Source organism: Emydura macquarii, unplaced genomic scaffold (genome assembly GCF_026122565.2).
Source record: "Emydura macquarii macquarii isolate MOO-44397 ecotype Brisbane River unplaced genomic scaffold, CSIRO-AGI_Emac_v2 contig_3328, whole genome shotgun sequence".
In the NCBI taxonomy this organism is placed as follows: domain Eukaryota; kingdom Metazoa; phylum Chordata; order Testudines; family Chelidae; genus Emydura; species Emydura macquarii.
The window spans coordinates 2836774-2860565 of record NW_027133465.1 but is presented as its reverse complement, the minus strand read 5'-3'; the positions used below and the strand labels follow the sequence as shown (position 1 = coordinate 2860565).

Sequence of the window (23792 nt, the reverse complement as noted above, 5' to 3'; positions counted from 1 at the left end):
CTTGATCACAATTTTGAGAGTCACTATTTAACAAGAATTCTACAAAGACAACTACAACATATTTCTCTATTTCAGAATTTGCACCAAAGCCTCCAGTTTCACATCTTCATTACACAACACTTTGCAGTTCTAGAGACTCCTCCCAATGCACTATACAATTAAAGTTCAACCCCCAAGTGGCAGACATTTCCCCCGTCTATAAAACAGGGATAGTGAAGCATAGTGAGGTTAAAGTGACTTTGCCAAGATCACACATGGTGAAATTCTCCCCTACGAAGGCGGCACACACTAGGCTTATGGTGCAGGGGGGCAAGCAGCATCAAGAGGCAATCCTACCCATGAGTACAGGGCTTACGCAGGCCTGAAGTCAAGCATGGGCCTTGTTGCAGGTCTTCTGCAAAGGGTGAATTTCACCTAGAGCTGTGAAAAGAACTCAGGAGTCCTGCCTCCTAGACACCTTTTCTATCCAGTAGACTACACTGCTTCTCTTTTATATGGAAAAATAAGTTGATTGTTCTCTCAGACTGGGCCCCCACATGGGGGGGTGGGAGGAAGGGTACACCTTACCGGGGCCTGGAGGCCCTGGGGGGCCCAGCCCAGGCTGCAACCCACATTACCCCCATTACGGGAGGGGCCTGTGTTAAAAGTTTATACTAGGCCCAAAAAAATTATGCTTGGGCCCTGCTCTCAGACACCCCAAAATATTACAACATCCATACTGTAATGAGTTAATATTTCACCCCCACACACTTCACAAATACAGCAGCATTCAGCCCACTGAAGAAAGCAAATGGTTTAGGAAAGAATCTTCTGAAAACAAAAAGTTATACCACTAGCAAGTGAACAATGTTCCCACAAAATATTCTCTGGGTTGCTGTGAATGATTGGTTACCCAAACACCAAAGCACAAACCAGAGAGGCTCAACTTACTCTCAATGGAGGGACAAGATGAGAGAGACTGTCACGAAGATAGGCGTAGTGTCTGAAGGTATGATCCGAGAACAGTGCTGGCATTGTTGGGCAAGTTTTAGCAGCATTAAAAATGAGAACCAGAACAGCAATATCTGTTGAAGTGCGATGTTAAGGGAAAAACACATCATCATTTCTAGATTCGTCATGCGTGGCAAGTTAAAGAAACAACGAATATGTCCTTTGTTGGAGATTATATATAAAGTTCTGTATAGCAGAAGAAGGATGCTGAGCAAAACAAACCAAAACAGATTTTTGCCCACGTAAAAACATACAGTACAAAGGTGCTATGTTACAGTAGGCTCCACTGACAGACTGGTGCAAGGACATCACCAGCATCAACCAGTTATGGTTAAGAAGTAATGTGAAGAAGATTGTGTAAACTAGCATACTTTGGACTGGAAGTAAGAGAAACCATTTAACTCAAAGGGAGTCCTCTTCAACCAACTTTCACCAAGCCTTTACTCAAAAGGACAAATGTATTCAATAAATTATTCAATTAGCCATCTGGTTAGGCATAAATCCCTCCTTGCATTCAATTCAGACTCTTCAATTTCTAAAAGCGATTTATTCTAGTTATATTTGCTCAGGAAGCTTTGGTCAATGGTGCACGAGACAGAAACTATACTTCACATAAGTAGAGGGGGAGAGAGTAGTTCCAGTCTAACTGTTCTCAGGTATTTTAAACAAAATGGTGGCTGCAATTACAGAGATGAAAAGTGAAGAAAATGAACAGAAGAAAAACAGCATTTTATATTTCTATAGCATCTTCCATTGTCAAGGATGATGATTATGACAATAACCCTTAGCACATACAGTGTTTTAGATGTTCCAATGCAAACATTTAACTTATTGCAAATTTGTGAGAGAAACCAAGTGCCCCACAAACTATAAACGTATAGCTCCAATATAATTTAGCCACCTCTGGGATGAAAGACACCAGCCAACCAGAACTACAGAACAGTAGTGGAAGGGGAAGTTTTAGTTAAACACTCCATGGCAAACCCTCTGCTTACTGAAAGGATTAATGGGTCTCTAAGGTTCATGCAGACCTGGATCCTTAAAGGACTGATCTGACAGACCCGTACACAACACATTGCAAGGTACCTAGTTTATTCACCTCAGAGGGATAAAGGACTAATTTGATCCTGCTGGCATATAAACTTATGGTTCTAGGCAGCCAGTTATTCCAAAACTGACCCACCACTGGATGGGTAATAAAACTAAGGGTAGAACAATGGACGCTGAAATAGCTGAGGTAATATCTTTTTTTGGACCAACTTCTGTTCGTGAGAGAGACAAGCTTTCGAACTTACACAGATCTCTACTTTAGGTCTAGGAAACTAACTAACTCGAAAGCTTGTCTCTCTCACCAACAGAAGTTGGTCCAATAAAAAGATATTTCATAATCCACCTTGTCTCTCTAATATCCTGGGACCAATATGGCTACAACACTGCATACTGAAATTGCTGTAAGAGTTTACGTTAGTTTGAAGCAGCAGAATTTGATTATTAGAAAAATATGTATTATACAAAGTCAGCAAGGACTTTTTATCAGACACCACATACACACACACACAAAAAAAGATACAGGCTGGGTCATCCATGTCAGGTTCTGGGGTATCGAAAAACGGATGTGTACTCAGCAGCTCTGGGACCAGTGGAAGCACCAGAGTAGGATGCCTGCTTCCCAGGAACTTTAAGCACCTGAAAATGCACAGGTTAAGAACATTTCTGAATAAAGGAAGTTTTAACAAAACAATGGTGTTATTAATATTATTTCATATTTATATTATAATAGCACCCAGAAACCCCATTCAGAATCAGGACCCCAGTGTATTAGGCACTGCGCACACATATCCAACTTTCCAGTCTCTGCCCTGAAGAACTAACAGCCTTAGTTTTGTTGGACCCCATCAAATGTTAATGAAACTGAAAATGTAGCTTGAAGAACATAACTAGAAAAAAGAGGGAGCAACAATAAACACTGTCTATTAAACTGTAAGCTCTCTGCAGGCAGGAATAACCTATCTGACTATGTGTCTGCAAAACACCAATTACACCTTGTGGGGCTATGTTACAAACTTGTGTAGAATACTAAATATTAAATTAATAACCACACCACCTTTACCAATTTTTTTTGTTAAATATCCAGAATGTACTGTAAGAGGCTTTTAGAAAAAGCAGTTTAAAAAAAATGCTTCTAAGGACGAAAATAAAAAGTTTAATTTCAATCCATATTTTCTATACAATTAACTTGCTTGCTGCTTTCATTTTAAAATATGCAAAGCAACTCTCTTTTGTATCTTACCTGAAAATCAATGTTTATTATGGAGCTCAAGTAGAACCCTTCCCCCACCCAAAAACACAGTGTGCCCATAAACAATATAGCTGTCAACTGGTATAATGGGATCCAAAAACCAAGGCAACAGAGCTAATATTCAGTAGAATCTTTTAGGAAACAAGAAAAAAATAGATGGCTTAATAGAGGTTAGTTTTTAAGTTGAACTAAGTTGTACTAGAAACAATGTGAATATTTTAAAGTGATTGTTTATTATTTGGTCACTAGGATGATCCTTGGTGAGGTTCTCTTGTATGCAAGCAAACAAGCATATATGCAGGTAGAATCTCTACTTCAGGCAACAATACGAAGAATCCTTAGTACAACTTCTGTTCAGCATATTTACAAGACAACAAGAAATCACATGAGTAGCAACTGTACTCAACTAAATAAAACATTTACTGGCTTTAGGACTTAGTTATTAGAATAAATATGAAAGCAAAACAAATAGTGGACAAGCAAGAAGTCTGCAGAAAAGCAACACTTACTTCCATATGGACTGTCTATCAGTGGGATATTTGGTTAGGTTTTTCAGCAGCTCCACCAGAGCAAGATGGATGCCTTCTTTAGTCGAGACATTGGTGCAGCACAGTAATTCATGAAGCGCTTCCCGTATGTCTCGGGAGGAATCCTAAAAACCAAAAACTCAAAATGTTAGTGTGCACATGCATATATATATATATTTTAAAGATGTTGATTCCTTTTACTTGGCTTGTAGAATTATTCCCACAGGTTCCCTAAATCCCATTCCCAATTGGTTACAGCAAAACCCACAGGAACTTTCAGTCAGCCTGACTGCTGCAGGCTCTGTCTCTTTTGAACTCAGCGAAGATATCTCACTTACATGTGCGCTTCCTTTCATGGATGCAAAATTATCCACTCTTCATTCTCTCAAATGGAGATGAGCAGGAGTGGTAAATATACCAACAAGCATCCACAGACACAAAGTCTCTGGTAGGTATTCAGAGGTGCTGGGTAACTACTGCATGACCAAGCAGATAGTGGCTGAAAACTACATTTAGCCATTTAGGAAAAAAAGTGTTCCTATATTCAGCATTTAAAGCTAGAACCTGCAGGCCCTTAATCAGGCAAAATTCCCATTCAATTCAGTGGAAGAAATTATGCCCCAGGCAGTCTTAAATGGGTTTGCAAAGATGTCACTAATGGCTATGATCTGGCCTGCAAAATCTTTATTACTGGTGATGATGTATGCAATGAACAGAGCCCAGCATGACTCTTAGTTCCTAGGTTGAGTTTGCCAGGCTGGCAGTCGGGGGGTGGGGGAGAGGTTGGAAGGAAACTTTTTACTTTTGAACTGCACAAAGCTTGATATCAGAATACGAGGAGACAATAAATATGGAACCCCACAATGTCATTTTTGCGGTCACCTTTAAAGGCAGAAAAACACTCAAGAGGCACTTTGCTGCCAGAAGTGTCAGCTTTCACATGTGCCGTAACATGGAGGTCCTATAGCTCTATTTGTAGAAGTGGTGCCATGGCTGAATTCCAGTTTGAAAAATTAGATTCTACCTGCCTAAAATATACTCTGCAGTTTCAAATGCACATAGTATTCTTCCTCTTTACCAGTACTTATGTAGTGTTACTGTGTGCCGTTAAAAGGCTTTTGTGTTCTGCTCCTGAGATGGCTGCTGGATTTTTTTTTTTATTTTTTTTTTTATTTTTTTTAATTTATGATTTTCTGAGCACCAACAGGATGAGAAAAAACAGGCATCCTGCTGTTCAGAAACTCAGTCTAACTAAACAAATAGATAGTACAAAGGGTGACCAAAGGGTGGAAGTATCACAGGGCTGTGCAGAATCGTCAGCATTTTTTTTTTTTTTTTAAATAAATAAACTAACATTGCTAAGTGGACAAAGCTTCACAAAGAAAGTGTGTTCTAAAGAGACAATAATGAAAGCATCACATGCAAGGTCAGGCATGGGGATCATAAGGAAGAAGGCAGGGAGCAAAAGTGGGAGAAGATTATAAAGGGCTGGATAGGCACGTGGCTTGGGAGGAACAAAAGTCAGAGCAATAAAACAGGAGAACAAGAGCAGAATTGTGCAGAGACTTGAAAGCGAGTACAAGGAGTTTGATAACAGAAGCAAGCAGCATCAGTGAAATGTTTGGAATAGGAGGCAGATGTGGTAGAAGCAACTGGTAAAAGCAGTGGGATTAAAAAAGAAAATGGCAAAGGCAAAGGCCAACATTTTCAAATGTGGGTCTTTAAATTTACTTTTAGGCACCTAAACAACAGTAGCATGATTTGCAGGCCACTTAGGTGCCCAAGTAGAGATTTAGTTACAAAGTTACAGAGTATTAGCCAAAGTGCTCTGAGATCCTTCAGGATCAGAGATGCTGGATAAAAGCCTCAATTATCACATTTCAGACAGCATAATATGAATTGTATATGTATAAAAACAACAACAAAAGATGTAGGCCTAAATTTTTAAACAGGATTAGTGATTTTAGATGCCTCAATTTTCGGATGTCCAACTTCAGATGGCGTTTTTTAAAGTTTAGGCCATGCTCCATATCAGCATACACCTTGGCTTTTCATAGAAAAATCAAAGGTAATACATTCCAGGAGATCAGAGACAATGGACATGAAAAGCTTTTTCCAAAGAGAACACTTGCCTCCAAGACAGCTAGCACAGTGTCGAGCTGGTCCTCTCGCAACGTAATGTTGTTGGAGATTTTCCTCATCGTGTGTATTGACTGCAATCTTACCTCTTCAATCTCATCATTAAACATGTCTACTAGAAAATCAAGACACTTCTCTGCAAAAGAAGGTGAAGACTGAGCCAGCATACAGAGGGCCTCAACTGCAGCAATCCGAACCTCTGAAAGAAAAAAAAAATCTTATTTAGGGTTATTTTTAATACTTGTCAAAAGCAATACCACCTTGTGGCCAAAGCTCAAACTATGCAAGGGTCAGGCTTGATAGGAAACCAGTAAGGAAAATCTAGATGACCTTGTTAATCAGCTAGGTAGAACTCATTCACTCCAAATCAGTTATGTGCAGCACAAGTTATCATTTGCAAGTGATGCTGGAGATATTTTCAGATGAGACCCAAAAAAAAAAAAAAATCATCAACCTCCTATCCACCAATGATTATTCAAGATACATGGCATGTTTTGCAGGAGTAGGATATAACCTTGGTCAAACAACAGTTTGGACAATTACATTCTGCCTCCCTATAGTCCTCCTGCCATTTCAATTGGCTAGAAATATTTTTCACGTCCTTCCTTCAATTGTTGTGTAGTTCTCGATGTACTGCTGAAAAGTTACATTTCATCCCAGGGTGACTGTGCTTCAATAGCAGAAGTGAACCCTGTTTGTTTAGAGTTCTGTGATCCCTCAGGAGAAGGGAAGAGGTACCATGTGAATGATTAAAATGCATATTATTAGAAAGACCAGAAAGGATAGCCCAACAGCCAACATTTATTCATGCTGTACAAAACACTGTAGGTATCTGAAGTACCTCCACTTATAATGCATTAGATGAAGGGGAAAGACTCTCTCATGCAGTTTCTGGGAGCTTTCGTGAACAGGGATTATAAGAGAACCAAACCGGACATAAGATATTTCTATTTTTCATCCAAAAAAGTGCAGCATGAAAACATTTAATTAAAGCTTTCAAATGTAGCAAGTTAGGCCTATTATTCTTGAAGAACACGGTGTGATTCCTGATGCCTCTGGGATTCACGGGAAAAATATAACCACAGTAAGACCTCTGCTTATTCAGTGATAAGATACTTTCCCCAATCCACCAACCTACTCACCACAGTCAAGGAAGCAGAGAGATTAAAAACACAATTCATTGATGCTACTCTGACAAGGCATACTAAGATACAGGTTAAAAATCAGCACATGGGATGAAAGAAAGGCTGCAGTGCTGAGTATATGGTGGAACTGTAGCCAGTAGCACTGAAAGTACAGTAATGGTCAGAGGGGTGACTTTAAATAATTAATTTCCAGATCAATCCACCAGCTCAGTGTGTATTCTTAGTGAGCTAATCACTTTCTTCATTGATAGAAATGCTACCTTTGGCACTGCAGAGCGAAAACATCTATGTGACAGTGAGTTGAATATCGTGGTTTGGAAATCAGAATTGTTTCAAGTGAAAAATCTTTTCTGTTAAGCCAGAAAGAGTCAAGGTTATTTTTCACATCCCAGGAGGAGTATGACAGAAACATCAGAATTTTAATTGCAAACTGAGCAAGCCTAATACAAAAGTCATAGCGCAACAAACCAATCTTTACAATGTGATTTTTACAGAGATACTTTTTAGAGCACACCTTGTACTTTCTAATGTTGCTCCATCCCAGCTATAATCTTTAAAAGCAACAATCAGCAATTACAGCTCATAGAAATTTTCATCTTCTAAGCACTTCATTAACATTAACCCTCTCAAAAGCCCCATGAGATACAATGAGTAAGAATTATCACCAATTCACAGATGGGGAAGCTGGGGCAAAGAGGTGAAGTGAGCTTGGTGAGTCCATCAACAACGTCTGTGTCATTGTCATAAACAAGTTTAGAACCCCAAGACCACAGCTGGCCAACTCTGTGAAAACTATTTAAAGTGAGAGAGGATGAACGTGGTTTAAATTGTTGTAACATTAACATAGTTTCCCTTTCCTCTAGACTCTAGAGACTCTGTCTATTTCCAGCAACAGCAATCAAGTTTCCATTTTAGGACCCAATCTAATTTATTGAGGTCAATGAAAAGACACCCAGTGGGAACTGGATCTGGTCCCTGAACAGTAGAATGAGACACTCATTTTTCATGCATTTCACTTAATTAATCGGTTATAAAAAACGATGGATTTCAGGGTACCCTAATACAGAATGCTTTGCCTATCCAAAGTGCTGAGCTAACCTTAATTCCGCCTTGCAAAATCATGAATATTTACCAACCAGGAACAAAATCTACTTGCTCACCCTCACTGAGATGGTAATGGAAAAAACAAACTTGCACTATATTAGTCACTTGTAAAAAACCAACAAGTCATCTGTTCTGGGCAACATGAATTTTGGAAGGCTACATTATCCAATTAAGTTAGGGATTTCACATTCAGATCCTCCTTTCTTTCGTTACCACATACAATGTTACCACTTACCATACATTTCATCTTCCAGTCCATGAACAAAAGCCCCACAAGCTCCTGATTCAATCAAGTTCACAGCGCCTGTGTCTATTTCTTCTTTGGGTGCATCGTCTCCCCATTTTCTGCCACTTGAAAACTCCCCAGAGGTGTAGAGCTCTTTGGCTCGCTCATGTGCAGTGCGCTTCCTCTGTGCAAACAAATATTATGATTACAACCCAGATATGTCATAAAAGCTACTGAATTTTAAAGGAACTATTGGTGTATTAACTGGCTTGTTCTAGTTCAACACCAAGGTGTAGCCAGGGGCTTTCACACTGATAGGAGTAAGAGATGTAATTGCTGAGAGACATGAAAGCTACCATCCTCTTACGTGAAAGTTATTCAATATTTTGTGCTCTCTTTACACTGGGAAAAGGATAATATCTAACATGTTAAATTGTGGTTAAACCCTAACACTTTAACACGTCTGTCTATATTAGATACTAAGTGGCATTAAACCATGTGTTAATGTGTCAGTACATTTCCTAACATGCTTCATTTTCCCTAGACAAAGCCTTACGTTCACTTTCCATCCAACCAAGGATCTCAATACACTTTAAAAAGATTAGTGCATTTAACCCCCATCATCCTTGTGAGATGCAGATGAATTGTCCCCTTTGTGTAGATGGAAAAATTGAGCCAAAGAGAGAGGAAGGATTTATTCCAAGGTCACTAAATGAATCAACTGTAAAGTCAGGAAAAAACCCCAAGAGTCCCAATTCTAACCGCTAACTGACTACCAAGGAAATCCTATAAAATCTTATGCTATAGCTTGTTCCCAAAACTGGAATGCAATCTTTCTGTTCACAATAAATAAAAGAGAAGCTCTAAAACAAGATGATGTCAAAACAGCATGTTAATCCCACTCTCTCTTCAAAACCTGAACAGCCTAAGGAGTGAATTATTACAAGAACACAAAAGCTAATGAAGCAGTTTAGGTTTCATTTTCTGTTAGATTAAAGACAACCTAGGCATTGGGAGGGATTGCGGGGGAACCAAGATAATAAAAGACAAGGTTTACAAACCCGCAAATCTGACATCAGCTTCTTGTCAAGTGTCTGCTCTAAGAAATGGGAACTAACTTGTTGCATTGATCCCTGGGGGAAAAAGATACATTATGTGAAGAACCAAGATGGTTATGAACATAAAACAATAAAAGCTGCTAACTGACACACCCCAGCACAGTGACCACTCATTTCTGTATTCCAAGGGGTTTGCAAAGTGCTTATCATTGCAGTATTTAGAAGATTGTCAGGAGTTTGTGTGTCCACATATACATTCATCACAGCACCCCACTCCCTCTCTCTCTCTATATATATATATAGTTGGTCCTAGCTAGGGATCTCAAAATGGAGGCTTGAAGCTGGGAGCCATTAATGAGATTTTGGTTGTGCTGAGGAGTCCATTCACCATAGAGGAGATAGTTGGGAAAGTATTTTTGAAATGGATGTACATATGCACCAGCGCTACCCCTCACACCTGTCCCCTCAAAACTGCCTTGATATTTTGGCAAAAATCAATTGATCTAGACATTGACATCATACACAGTACCAACCAGCAAATCCAACAAACAGAAGCCAGAACATTAATACTCTCCTCACACCTTTTTTCCAAACATACGGAAAAAAGGCAACATATTGTGTGACCCTCTATCAAGAGGACATGAGAAGAACAAGGAAACTTACCAACAGTTTAGCAGCTTGCACTCTAACAACCCATGAGCCATCACTGACCATGTGACATATTTTTCCAAATGCATCATCAACTAAGCGAATTTCTTCATTGGAAGACGGAATTGGTACAATGCTGAATAAGACAAAGGCACACAATTAAAGTCACTGTGCTGAGACTTTGCATAAACTGTGTTATTCATTGTGGCAAAAGCCACAGATATAAATAGTGCTGTACTGCTACATAAGAAATATGTAACATAAGATATCTGAGGAACAAAAAAATGTCATCTAGTCCAACATATCCCACCCCCTTTTAGCTTATCACACTGTAGGCATTTAGTATACATAGCTTTTCAAACCACTACTCAAGGGACTTGTCTAAGAGAAAACCTTCAGAACTATCATACTTATTTTCCTCCTGTATAACTCTTTGAATAGTTTGCATACAGCACATACCTCTCAGCATACAGTTGACTGAGGACCCAGACCAACTGAACTGCAGCACTGCGTACCTGTTCATAATCGTCTGAAAGCAGTTTACAACCCTGAAATGAAGGTTTCCAAATATTAGTCTTAAACCTCTGTACCAGGTTTACGTTTAAGTTTCCTTTAAATTCTTTTATAGAATCTGTACTTTATCATATACCAGCTAGGTCAGGTTACGAATCAAAATGTATTTGGTCATCTCAACCTAGTCCTACCACACCAATGCAAATCCAATGCAATACTTATCAAATCTGCTCAGGAGTACTCCAGAACTAGCTGAACTATGCAGAGACATGTGAAGAATGTTGCACAGCACTAGTCCTCAGTATACCATATAACCAGTATACAACGGACTCTGATCCATGTTATTCTCAAACCTTATCCATGAAGGTAGACCCATATCCCCATGGGAACACCAATAAGACTATTTTATTCAAGTTGTTATATTGCGCTCATCAACACAGTAGGAGTGCTTTCCAATAGTACATTAAGCAATGTGACTACACACCTGTCACATTTTGTTTCTTCGCCCATCCTCTCTTCAAAGGGAAAAGCATATGCAATAGAATGTGTTGTTTTGGTAGGGCTTTTTCCCCCCTGAATAGCAACAGGTATATTTATGGGTTTACATTAGACAAGCAGGTTAAAAAAAAAAAAAAAAACACCTTGCATTTCGAGCAGAAAGTGCAGGGGTTTGTGATGGTCCTTTGCTCTTGGAGAAATTCATTCCAGTCTCAGACCCCTTGAGAAACTTCTATCTCCTGCACAGACTAGCTTTACCCTTAAAGTAGAGCGTTCCATTATGCCAGAGGAGCATCTGGCCTATTGCAGCTGAGAAAACTAGGATTTTTAAAAGACTTGCATTTTCAGGCCTAGGCTACCAATGGCAATGATGTATGTAACCTGACTACATTCTCTGAATCCTCTCATTCTCTATCCTTGAACATACTTCCTCCCCACTACTTCGTCACAGAAACTAAAAAGGAACCTGCACAATATCAAATAAGGCATTACCTGACTGTAAATAGTCTGCTGCAACTTTAATCCTCTTTCATGTAGCTGCAGCTATAAAAGAAAATAAAAAAATGTATTACCAAACAGGATAGTCAATTTTCATTGCTATTGTCTTTGTCATTTGATTACCATTGACTTGAATCTCATATCAATTGCTTGCTATAGTAGTGGATTCTCTTCTATATTCAACCATTTCTTGGCTTCTGCTGAATTAAATATTCTCAGCTTATTATAATAAATAATAATCTTGACTTTGGTATAAAGTTTGTCTCCATCATAGTTGGTTTTTACATTACTGCTTCCAAAAACACCATCTTTCTCCAGTCTGCTGAAGTGTGCTTGCCAACATGAATTCTCAATAAAATCTGTCCTGAAAACATTCTCAACTATTGACAAAGAAAAGCTGTAGAAACTTCTCTAGCAACCAGAGACTATTTCTATATAGAATACTGTAGTTCCACATGAGTTTCTGAAATATAAATAGTAAGAGAGAATTATACATGTTCCGTATACATGGGAAGGCTATCCGGAGGAATGCTACAGGCGGCCATCTGAAAGAAAAGCATTTATCTTTTCTAGACAGGCCTCTGAAGACTACAAGCTACAAATGAAGAAAAAAATATTACTACAGTAGCAAGGAAGGTCATGGCCAAAGTTTTTGAAAGTGGCTATTGATTCTGAGTACCTCCAAAAAGTGCTTTCTTGTCTTAAACCACAAAATGATTGAGGCTTTTGTGCTGTGATAGTAAACTGCCCTGGCAAAAAAAAGTCTAGGTTTGGACATTCAATTTAACTATAAAAGTCACATGAACAGGTTTAAAAAATATCTATACAGAAAGTCATTAAAATACAACAGAAGTGGATGGAAAGAGCAGCTTCTTGCAGAGGGGGATCCCAACCAGACCCAAATGAAATCCTGTATTAAATGCTGCATCTTTTTCAGAAGTTTAACAAAGGTTCATTTGAATACTCTCCACATGGAAATGTATTAACCTTACTAGCACATGCAGAACACCAATTAACATACTTACAGAGCACTGCAAAAACACTATTTTTAATTATAAACTGTTGGATTTTTCAAGTTACTGAAGCAGCTCTTCTTCCCCCAGCAACTTTCTGATGCTATATCCCACACGCATCAGTTGGAGTGGTCAGTATTGACCACAACCAACACTAAAGCAAGGAAAGCATATTTCTGGCTAATCAGAAGGCGCCTGGTTTTGTTATATATACACACACAAAAACCTGCAGTCACTAAAATGACAAATTTCTTTAAATACTGTTAAAATATATATTTATCCTTTACTAATCTACTGTACAAGAATCTGGATATCCCCCTCATATTTGTTCAAGGCCAATTTAATTGTAATTTGGGTAACTTTAATTGTCACATTTATCAAAATGACTTAATAAATCATCTTCATGTCTGAGTTTTTCTAGCTCAGTTTACAACCACTTATAAGTTTTCTTGAGTTATTCCTAATACACTTCAGTGTGCAGCAGCACTTACCATAGCTTTTATTGCTGCAGTCCTAACACGAGGGTCCTGGTCATTAAAGTGATCCCCTATTATTTTCTGGACATCTTTGGTAGCCAGGCTTTCAGTTTCTTTTGTGACACCCTTTTCCACAGATCCAAGACAGCCAATCAACTGGAGGCACTTGTTTCTGACACCATGGGAAGAGTCTGTCAGATACTGTGTAATGGGACAGAATAAGAAATGTTTTTCTTGGTATTTTATCCTTTCAAGCAGCAAACTGTTTCACATGATATTAAGTTTCCCAAAAGGGTTTTTTACAGTTACAACAGTTTTTTGGAAAAAAGCCCAATAGTAGCTTTCCTTCAAATATTTGATACTTAGCATTTTATTCTATAGAATCATAGGGTTAGAAGGGCCAACAAGGGTCATCTAGCATAACACCCTGCCAAAATGCAGGATTTGTTGTGTCTAAACCATCCAAGACAGATGGCTATCCAGCCTCCTTTTCAAAATCATATACATCATTCCTACAGAATAATTTCATGAAGAAGTTTAATCAGAAATTTTACACACAGTTCTCGCCATAGAAAATTGCTTTCTTCAGCAATGAATTAAAAGAAGCTGTTTCATTGGACAATATTTTCAAAAATAGTTGCAGATGTAATGTAGGTAAAATAGTACACACTCTGAGCAGCACCCACACAAAATGAGTAACTGCTCATGCAGCAAGGATATTTGGCACTTTCAAACAGCCTCCTCATTTTACAGGTAAGAATAAAAGTGTCAAAGCGGGAATTCAAGAGTTCCTAGTACCCAGACACACCTGTCTCAGAGTTTATATGACTTCAATCTACCTTAAAACATACCCTTACATTTAGTAGTCCAACCAAGAATTTCTTCCTTGCAACAGATTGACACTGAAATCTCCTATTGATTTGGTACACATACAGAAAAACAATTGTGGATATAGCTTGCCTCTCAATACAATTTGTAGAAAGAAAATCCTCCTCCGTAGTATATTTTCAAGTGGTGGGTAAAATTAAGTACCATTTCATCAATCAATGAATCACCAATCTTCTATACTAATGAAACATACACCATTAAATCCTTCCCAAGACAGCATTTTAAAGATCTGTTAGTACAATACAATTTCCTCTTAGATATTCTCCTCCACTAAATACTTTAGGAGAGGATTGATCATAAACCAAGAATAAGCAGCATATTTTAAAATTAAATTGGAAGAAGGGGAGCAACTCACTGACTCAGATAATTTTTTCATTACAATATCAAAAGGGAAAGAGGTAATTATGGATAATTTATTAAGTCACATGGCAATTCATTCTGTGATTTTTAGTCAACGTGTCTACTCCATAAACAGAATGTACTTTGGTTACAGACATAATTGTAACAGGAATTGAGAATGCTCAAAAGGCTTATTGCTCAAATCAAACAGAGTCAGTTTATTTTTTCCCTTTAACAACAAGATAATCTTAGATATAAACAGACAGTTTTCTGAGACAAGGTGGGTGAGCTAGTGTCTTTTATTTGACCAACTTCTGCTAGTGAAGGAGACAAGCTTTCAAGCTTACACAGAGCTCCTGGTTTCTTTATCTTTACTAGAGCTCTTATGTGGAATATGAGCACTGAGGGAAAGAGTTAGCCGGTGTGGAAGTCAGATAACGTTGACTGCACAAGCTTAAAAAATAACACACTTTAAATGCTGCAAATTAATGTCAGCTAACATTACCTATGAATTTTGTGCTCATTCACTTCCTTTGTCTTTTTAAATACAAAGGACAAATGTGATCTAGCAGATTGAGGACAGGCCTACAAGTTAAGAGAATCTGGATGTATGTAGCACCAATGGGGTCCTAGGTGAAATGCAGACATGTAGGAAGACACTGTCCATACCCAAATTTAAGATAGTTCCATCCATCTGGCTTTTCCATGCCAAGTAACCCCATCAGGACAACTTTTAACCATATTTGTAAATCCGTACATGAACAGGGTTATGTAAGGGGAAAGTATGAAAATTGAGATGAATACAATTCTGACAGGAAAGGTCCTACCTGCTATTTTGGGGCTTCAAAGAGTCTCCTTAATTCAGATTTAGAGATTTGAAGGGTTTCAGTGTTTTTTTATTATGTAGATATTTTACATTGCAGACCATAAAGATGCTGATTACATTTTAAATATGCTTCATTGATGTTAAGTCAAACTCTCCTCCCACCTGTATGCATGCAACTTCCTTTGATTTCAACAACGGCTGCATGAGTATCTGAAAGCAGAATTTGGCCTTTAAAGCGTATTTACTTCATTAGTAAGACTATATTACCTTGCAGGCTACATCTACCAGTCTCATTCTGACAGCTGGGTTCTCTGTGAGTTTCATCCCAACCACCAACAGGGTATCCAGCAGCTGAGCAAGTACTTGGTGGGACTCTGTCAAGCAAAACAATGAAAGGTTCCATATCTCTTTACTAATTTCCTGAGCCTACTGAGTTGCAAATAAATTGATATACCACTGTACATATTATATAAATGGTGTTCTCAAGGGGTGGAATTTCCAAAAGTGCCCAAGTTCCATTGATTGTCAATTGAGCTTGTGCTTCTAAATCCCCCTGATGACCTGCATCCCCACCAAAAAATGGTTTTTAGCTAAAGTGCTCAGAGGGATGAAATTCTTTTAAAATTACAACAGACTTTGTTATAGTAAGAAATGGGGGATAATTTGTCTTTCACCCTCTTATTTAAACAGCGGAATGATGCTCTTGTGCAAATTAAAAACAAACTTCTTGATCCTGCAGCTTGGGTGAGGCAAGATTCCATTACAGCATTGCAAACGAGGCTGCCTCCCAAAACTGAGCAGTTAGAAAACAATAGCTTTGGCTCTGTAATTTTAAAGCAGGCACACTCTCTGTACTGTTTGTTGCTCTACAATTAAGTTATAACACAACAGTGATGCTGAAAGATTTTTTGCCAAGAATGTCATGATAGGGTTTTCCACTGGTCATAAAAATGGGGGGGGGGGGGGCGGGGAAGTGTTCCCTCTGAGCAATAATCCCCAAGTGTATACTTTGGCTGTTTGTGTTCACATAGGAGTCTTGCCACAGTCCTTAGATGTAAGTCTAGTCTAGAGGATTCTGGCTTGATTTCAAATTTGGTCTGAGAAGTGTGACTTACTCTCATTTTGAAGTGTGTTAATGGCATCATCCATAATGCAATCCGGAGAAAATCCAGCTGTCTTTGATAGCAAACCCAGCAAGGAAGCAATCTTCAATCTCACAGAGGCATCATTCTCCTACGGATGAAAGAAATGATGGTCTCCTCTGCTCTCTTTTCAGTTTAAAAATCATAAAATAGTGAAACACAGGCCAGGACTCACATACAGCACAAAACCACGGATGTCAAGTCTGCAGCAACCTCCTCCAACTCCCCAATTACAGCAGCACAGCAATGCCAAATTCAATGGCATATTGAGATGTCCGTGGCAGCTTGCAGAGCATTCTAAAGGTTCTTTTACTGAATATGAAATGTGCATTCTATCAGTGCATTACTTATTTTGATATTAAATTCAGATGGCTTAAATGGTTTCAGTTTTATATTGTACATTTCCAGTTTTCAGCATGCAGTAGAGTTTTCTATTAACAACACAAATGTATTCTAACAATTGTTGATGGAAAGAGGGAGGATTTTAGAAGGTGGCTAGAGGGAGTTGAGGGTTTTGGCACCCAGAAAGTATCAAAAAGGAGTTTGGGGTTTAGCAAAACAAGCAGTTGAGGCTTTTAGCATTGGGACGGATGTATCTCTGCTCACAAACAAAGAAAAAAGCTGCCTCATTGCATCCCAAAATAATGGGAAGTGTATTAGTTATGGATTTCTGCCAATTTACACAGCAGTGAAAGTTACTGATGATAATCATATTGCCATCATTTGGCATCAGAATTAACATGCCATTTAAATTAGTAAGAGCAGTCCACATCTTTCCGAATTCCTGATTCAGGATGTCTGCAGTGCTAGGAAGACAACTACGCATCCGGCCACAGTCAGAAATGTTCCCTACCATAAGGATGTATCCAACTTAGACCGTGGAGACAAGCTCTGTAACAAGGGTTACATTACGTGGCCAAGCAATCGTGAGGCCCTGAACATCGGAACTGCAACAGAATCACACATTAATGGTTCACATGGTTAAATGTTCTGCCTACAACTGTTACCAATGGCAGAGGCATCTACTCCATAATGCAATATGCCAATGGATAGCAATTTCTTCATAATTCTAGCTGGAGAGCAACCTATGCTCTGAAGAATGAAGTTTTAGTGCTCTGGCAATATGTTGCAGAACGAAACTATTTATCTCAGTAATGTGAGGCACCAATTTCCACAGAATATACTACATGCTTACACAAATTTTCAGTGTCTCTCATGTTCTTGTATTAAAAGGATACCATTAATCTGGATTTAAATGCAATTAACAATTTCTAATTTCATTTTTGAAACCTTACATCAATGAGTCTTGCAATTTTATTTTAAATATAAAAAGATTTTAGCAGTGTTTCTCTGTTCCTCCTCCTGGCCCTAAGCAGCGGATTAGGGAAATTTATCCTACACCCTTACCTCATTGACCAGTACAGAGGTAAGAGGAGGAACCTCCAGTTCCCAAACGCCACATGCCAAGTGGATGAGTCAGGAAAAGGCTTCAAGAGTCAGCTCAGTTGCAAATAACTCAGTGCTCCTAAGGGCCAAATTTTCAAAAGATTACAGCTCCCATTTAGACACCTAAATAAGTGACCAGATTCTAGAAGAGCACACACAGCATATTGGGCGCTCAGCTCTTTGGAAACTCTGGCCATACACATCACAATGGAAACTGTTAGGTCTGAATACTTTTGAAAATCTGGCCCCAATTGTGGATGTGGAGCACTTGAAATATCAAGCCCCATGTGTAGATTTAACCATGTATGTTATCTTGTGTTATCTTTACAGAATTTCATCACCTTTTTGTTGCCCAATTATAATTAGATGTTGGCTTGTGGCTCCTAAGCTGGGGGAGTGGTAGATACCCTGCAAGGTAGGGATAGGATACAGAGTGACCAATAAACAAACTGGAGGTTCAACAAAGGTTCAAAAGTGCAGAGTCCTGTCAGACATGACATGACCTTCTGTTGGACAATGCATGCATATTGGGCTGCATTAGGAGGGGCATTGCCAGCAGGTCACGGGAAGTGAATTATGATATCCAATCCCCCCACTATGTGGACAAGTTGGAGAGAGTCCAATTAGATGAATTATTCTTCCCAGACATGGGGCTAGGCTGTTCTCGGTGGTGGCAGATGACAGAACAAGGAGCAACGGTTTTCATGCAAATGGGTTACCTAGTTGCTTCAAAGCCCTGGTTGGGATGATATAGTGGAGGTTAGTGACCTCCTGAGGTCCCTTCTATGATTCTATGATAAGACCCCTGAAGTATGATATCCAATCCTATTCTAAGGAATGATAATTATTCTTCCCAGACATATTTTCATGCAATTGTTGCTTCTGAAAGATGAGCAAGAGAAATTCACATTATAGGAAATCTTTCCCAACGGCTTTCCTGGGACATGACCAGGATATGTTGGGTTCCGTGTGTTATGCATTCCTTCAATTTGTTGGAAAGTCTTATTAGGAAAAGAAGTTTCCATCAAGATTTTAGTGAAGAGTAAGGGGAAAGCCACCAAATAGTCTCGATCTGCATCCCAATGCAGGAGAAGTGTAGAAATAAATCAATATGGCTTAAAAATCTTAGACTGAATTCAATATGGTATAGACAAAAGTAAAAGGTGAGAGAACATAGAAGGAAGCATATTGAGTTACCACCCTGGTATGATTATTAATGCTTTTAAGGACACTGTGGGAACAAGCTACCTCCGTGCACACACACAAAAAGAGGACAAGAAATAGTCTTCAACCTAGCATCTTGAAAAGGGAGTAATAGCAATTATAACAGGGAGCTCCCACATAATTTGATAAAAAACCAGGAAGGAATTCAAGAAATTAAATCCCAAAAAGATCATTCTGAATTTCATACCTTGGCAGGTATCAGGTTAATTGGCTGAAAATGACCAAAGCAATTCCCCTTGTAACTTCATCAACAAGGGGAGTAATGATTACTTAAAAAGGGAACTATTATGGGGATGTTCAGAAGCAAAGTTTCAGTTTGCAGGGCAGATCTATTATTTACAATAAGGTTTGGATTTATAGAACAGACCTGAAACAGGACTGGGGCTCTTGAGATCAGAGTGGCTGACCTGGAGGAGCTAAAGGAGAGCAGTACCTAGGCAAGACTTTCCAGGACACAACAGGACACAGAGAGGTTCCACCCCTAATCAGACAGCCTCTGTGCCATTAAGGAGGATGAAAGCCTCAGAGAAGGAGAACATCAAACTGGAGCAGAGGGAAACAATCCTATAGTTGGGACCTTCCTTCCAGATGATGTCATGGTATCCTCTCATACCAAGGATAGCACTCTAGGGGAGGTAACTCCTTTTATTAGGAAGTGACAGGTAATAGTAAGGGGGGAAGGGAAGACTGGATTATTAAAAATTCAGATAGTTGGATTTGTGACGGCTGAAAGAACTGCATGGTGAATTGCCTGCCAGGTGTGAACGTTGTGGACCTCTCGAGACATATAGACAAACTTATGTGCAGAACTGGGGAGGAGTTAGTGGTCGTGGTACATGTAGATACAAATGACACAGGGAAAGGTAGGTGAGAGGTTCCAGAGGCCAAATTTAGGCAGCTAGGTAAGAGATCAAAGTCCAGAACCTTCACGGTAGCATTCTCTGAAAATGCTTCCAATTCCACACACAGAGCCAGTTAGACAGGCAGAACTGCAGGGTCTCAATGTGTGGATCAGATGATGGTGTTTGGAGGAGGGATTTAGGTTTATTAGGAACTGGGAAAGGAGGAACATGTACAAAAAGGATGGGCTCCACCTCAACCAAAACCAAACCAGATGCTGGTATTAAAATTAAAGTGGTCATAGAGGAGTTTTTAAACTAAGGGTTGGATGAAAGTCAGCAGGTGCAGAGGAACACACGGTTCAGACAGACATCTCGTAAGGGAAGATTTATTAAACGGGATATTCTATATCTAGTAAAGAGAAGAGGCTAGAAGTTGATAAAGTAGGGTAGGAACCGAAGAGAAACATTCAAAAGAACGTTTGCATCTGACAGAGTGGGTTTCTGGCCATGAAAGCTTATGCCCAAATAAATCTGTTAGTCTTTAAGGTGCCACAGAACTCTTGCTGTTTTGCTAAAAGCAGACTAACACGGTTACCCCTCTGGAATTCAAAAGAAAAAGAGCCCCATTCAATTACATCAGATGAAGGATGACAACTAAATATTTGACAGATTTTATAAGTGCTTGTATACAAATGCAAGAAATTTAAATACTAAAATGGATGAACTTGAATGTCTGGTGTTAAATGAGGATATTGATGTAACAGGCACCACAGAAACTGGGTGTAACGATGTGAATCAATGTGACATGGTAATATCGAGGTGCTCTGAAATTCATCCCTCTCCTTAGACATCAGACCCAAGCAGCAACTTCAAAGCACTATCTATACAGCTATTTTTAGAGCATTCGCGGCAGTCTGGCTAACCCAAGTCTGTTAATCTGGCTGGGGAGGTTTGCTCCAAAATGTACCCTTAGAAACTCCACCATCTATTACCAAAGGCTGGAGTCAGACATCCCTCTAACAAGAACCATGTCAGGAAATAGAATCATCCAAAAGTGTCTCCATTTCCTGCTGCTTTAAGTGTCATGCAGGTTGCTCCCCAGACCCTGTTTCCATACCTTATAATAATGCTCCAGCAAGATTCTCACAACTCCTTCCACGCTTTCCGCCTCGACCGGTTTCCTGGCAAACTGAAGCAGATACTGCAGAGCGTCTGCAGGCGAAGTGGCCTTGCACAGATCGACGTGGAGGGCTGCGGATTTACTGGGCTTGGTCAGTCGCAGCTTCTTCGCCGAGATCTCTTCATGCTGCTGCTGCTGAGCAATAACTGGACATCAGGACAGAGGGAAGCCAGCGGGGCGATGCTCTTTAACGCCAGCCCCCGCGCCGCCCCCCATCGCTTTATCAGCAGACCCCCCACCACCAGGGGCAGGTATGGGCTCCCCCCCACCCCCTCGTTCCCTGTGCCCCCCCAGGGTCCCCCCCCGCCCCATCGTTCCCTGTGCCCCCCCGCCCCCCAACCCCATCGTTCCCTGTGCCCCCCCAACCCCATCGTTCCCTGTGCCCCCCCAGGCCCCCGCGCCCCATCGTTCCCTGTGCCCCCCCGCCCCCCAGGCCCCCCCGCCCCATCGTTCCCTGTGCCCCCCCGCCCCCAGGGCCCCCCCCACCCCATCGTTCTCTGTGGCCCCCCCCGCTCCGCCCTGCCAGCACTAGAGGCCGCAGCAGCAGAGGAGCAGCCGCCGGCGGGCCCCGAGGCCCTTCCGTGCCAGGCCGCAGGCTTCCCGCGGGCTTTCCTGCAACCTCCGCCCGCCCAGCAGTCACCTGGCCCGGGCAGGGGGCAGGGGGCAGTCCCCGCCTCCCCCCGCTCCCGACGTCGTTTGTTCGTCCGTTACCTGCACGACCTTCGTGAACTCCTCATACACCCGCTTCTTCAGGTGCGCCGCCATGCCGGGCCCCGCCACCGCCGCCGTTCGCTTTCACAGGGGCGTGAGCCCACTCAGCCACCGTACCTTCCTCTCCTTCTCCTCCCTTTCCCTCCCCTCCCGAGACCGGAAACGGAACCATAGAGATGCTGTCGCTGACGGCAAGAGAAACTGTCCCTCCTAGACACCTGGAGGTCTCTCCTCTCTATGGCCAGTGAGTCCCAGGCTGGAGAGGCCTGTGGGGCTGGAGAGCTCCCACACACTGGCCTTGTCATGGCAGTGGGGCAGGCTCAGGCCAGGGCAAGGGGGCAGTGCCCGCACACTGGGCGCGCTTGGAGCTAGGAAAGCCAGCCTAGTGGGAGGGTGGTCCATGGTCCCTTTGCTAAAGCACTGGGCTGGGAGCCAGGAGGTGCGAGCCCCAGCGTGGCCACAGGCCACTCGCCGGGCAAAGAGCCGCACGTGGCTGGAGGTGTCTCAGGCTTGGCTCCTCAGAGGTGTGGAATCAGGAAATTACTGACAGGATGCTGTAGACTGAAACTGTGATAAAGATGCTAAATTCAAGCAGGATGTCTTTGAACTACAATCTAAATGCAAATTCGTGTTGTAAAACATATCCACCTTTGAAGTCCGAACACGGACATCCCCTGTCAGATAAGATAGCAAGAGTCTGTACGTGATCCTAGACTTCCTGGCACCAGAAGACCCACCAGAGACCCCCATTGTATGTTATAATTACCTTGCATGAGGTAATTAACCTGTTAAGAAACTCCACTATATGATCTATATGTAAAGGAATCTAAAACAAACCCATATAAGTCCTTTGTATCTGATAGCAAGGCGAAGTTCCAGAGATCAGCACAGGGGCATGCTGATGGGCTTCCCTATGGCCATAGCTCTCTGTGTGTCTGTCAGAATAAAGCTCTACTTGATCTAACCCTAACAGTGAAGCTGTGTGATCTTTCTTCCATGACAGAGGCATGTGAGCCTCCCCCCCAAAAAAAAAGAAAAAAAGAAAGCATCCCCAGCGGGGCTGATTTAACAGAAGTGGCGACTCCCACTCAGCGAACGGCCTTTTCGTTTGTGGTGTGTCCGGTGGATGAGTTTTAATAAGTGGCGTCCACGGCCCCCCATAGCGCAGATCAGGATTCCATGCCAGATTCTCGGCTGAGATCAGGATCTGGCTCAACATTTTTAATTTCCCAAAAGGCTTTTTTTTTTTTTTTCTTCATTGGGTCTTTTGTTACCACACAAATAGATTTCTGTATCTACACCTTCTAAGGTACCGGATGCTCTGTGTGTGTGTCACTAATAAATTTACTCCCCTGATGGTACAAGAGAGCCCAAATTGTTTCCTTCCAGGCATAGTGCAAGGTCATTTCCTCGGGCTGTTGCCTGAATGGGGTGGCTATAAATTCGTAGATTCCAAGGCCAGAAAGAACCGCTATGATCATTTAGTCTGACCTCCTGTATAACACAGGGTATAGAACTTCCTACAAATAATTCCTATTTGAACTAGAGCAGATCTTTTCAAAAACATCCAATCTTGATTTTAAATTTGCCAGTGATGGAGGATCCACCGCAATCTTTGATAAATCATTCCAATTGTTGATTATGCTCACTATTGCAAATTTGTCTGTGGGAAGAGTGTTTCAGTTCAATTTAGTGATGCAGAACGGGAGGTTATTTCTGTTACTGTTCGCAATAACGTGTTTTAATAAATATCTGTGCACATACTCTGAGAGTAGCCAGAAGATGCAGTTAAAAAAATGTTAAAATATATAAAAGACTGTCTTGCTTCATGCCAAGACTGGTTTTACTGATTTTCTTTCTGGCATACAGTATCCCGGTTGCCTTTCAAATTCTAGGATACCAGTCTATGAGACTTACTATTATACTGGGGCAGGAGAATTATCTTTAATTGTGTTTCATAAGTATTTGCTGTAGGCTACGTAAATAAGGGTGAAACATATTTGCTTGAGGTGTCCTGGCCTTGCCCATCTGAAAAGGTTCAGACAGCACTTAGACATATT

General features: G+C 40.8%; 1 protein-coding gene across 5 annotated transcripts in view; it reads right to left on the bottom strand.

Annotated features, from left to right (window-relative positions):
* Positions 1 to 21856, bottom strand: part of INTS4 (integrator complex subunit 4) — a 45721-nt gene extending 23865 nt beyond the window's left edge. For all 5 annotated transcript variants that reach the window (XR_010917166.1, XM_067533240.1, XM_067533242.1 and 2 more), the window contains exons 1-14: positions 21733 to 21856; positions 20959 to 21153; positions 16303 to 16420; positions 15455 to 15561; positions 13150 to 13335; positions 11640 to 11690; positions 10596 to 10684; positions 10152 to 10272; positions 9492 to 9563; positions 8440 to 8614; positions 5949 to 6154; positions 3799 to 3941; positions 2561 to 2676; positions 931 to 1064 (exon numbers count right to left, since the gene is read on the bottom strand). Coding sequence is in view for 4 of the 5 variants with exons in the window: in XM_067533240.1 (XP_067389341.1) it covers positions 931 to 1064; positions 2561 to 2676; positions 3799 to 3941; positions 5949 to 6154; positions 8440 to 8614; positions 9492 to 9563; positions 10152 to 10272; positions 10596 to 10684; positions 11640 to 11690; positions 13150 to 13335; positions 15455 to 15561; positions 16303 to 16420; positions 20959 to 21153; positions 21733 to 21786 (1767 nt within the window). In the remaining variant the exon portion in view is untranslated. The remainder of the gene's footprint in view (positions 1 to 930; positions 1065 to 2560; positions 2677 to 3798; positions 3942 to 5948; positions 6155 to 8439; positions 8615 to 9491; positions 9564 to 10151; positions 10273 to 10595; positions 10685 to 11639; positions 11691 to 13149; positions 13336 to 15454; positions 15562 to 16302; positions 16421 to 20958; positions 21154 to 21732) is intronic.
* Between the last annotated feature and the right edge of the window lie 1936 nt (positions 21857 to 23792).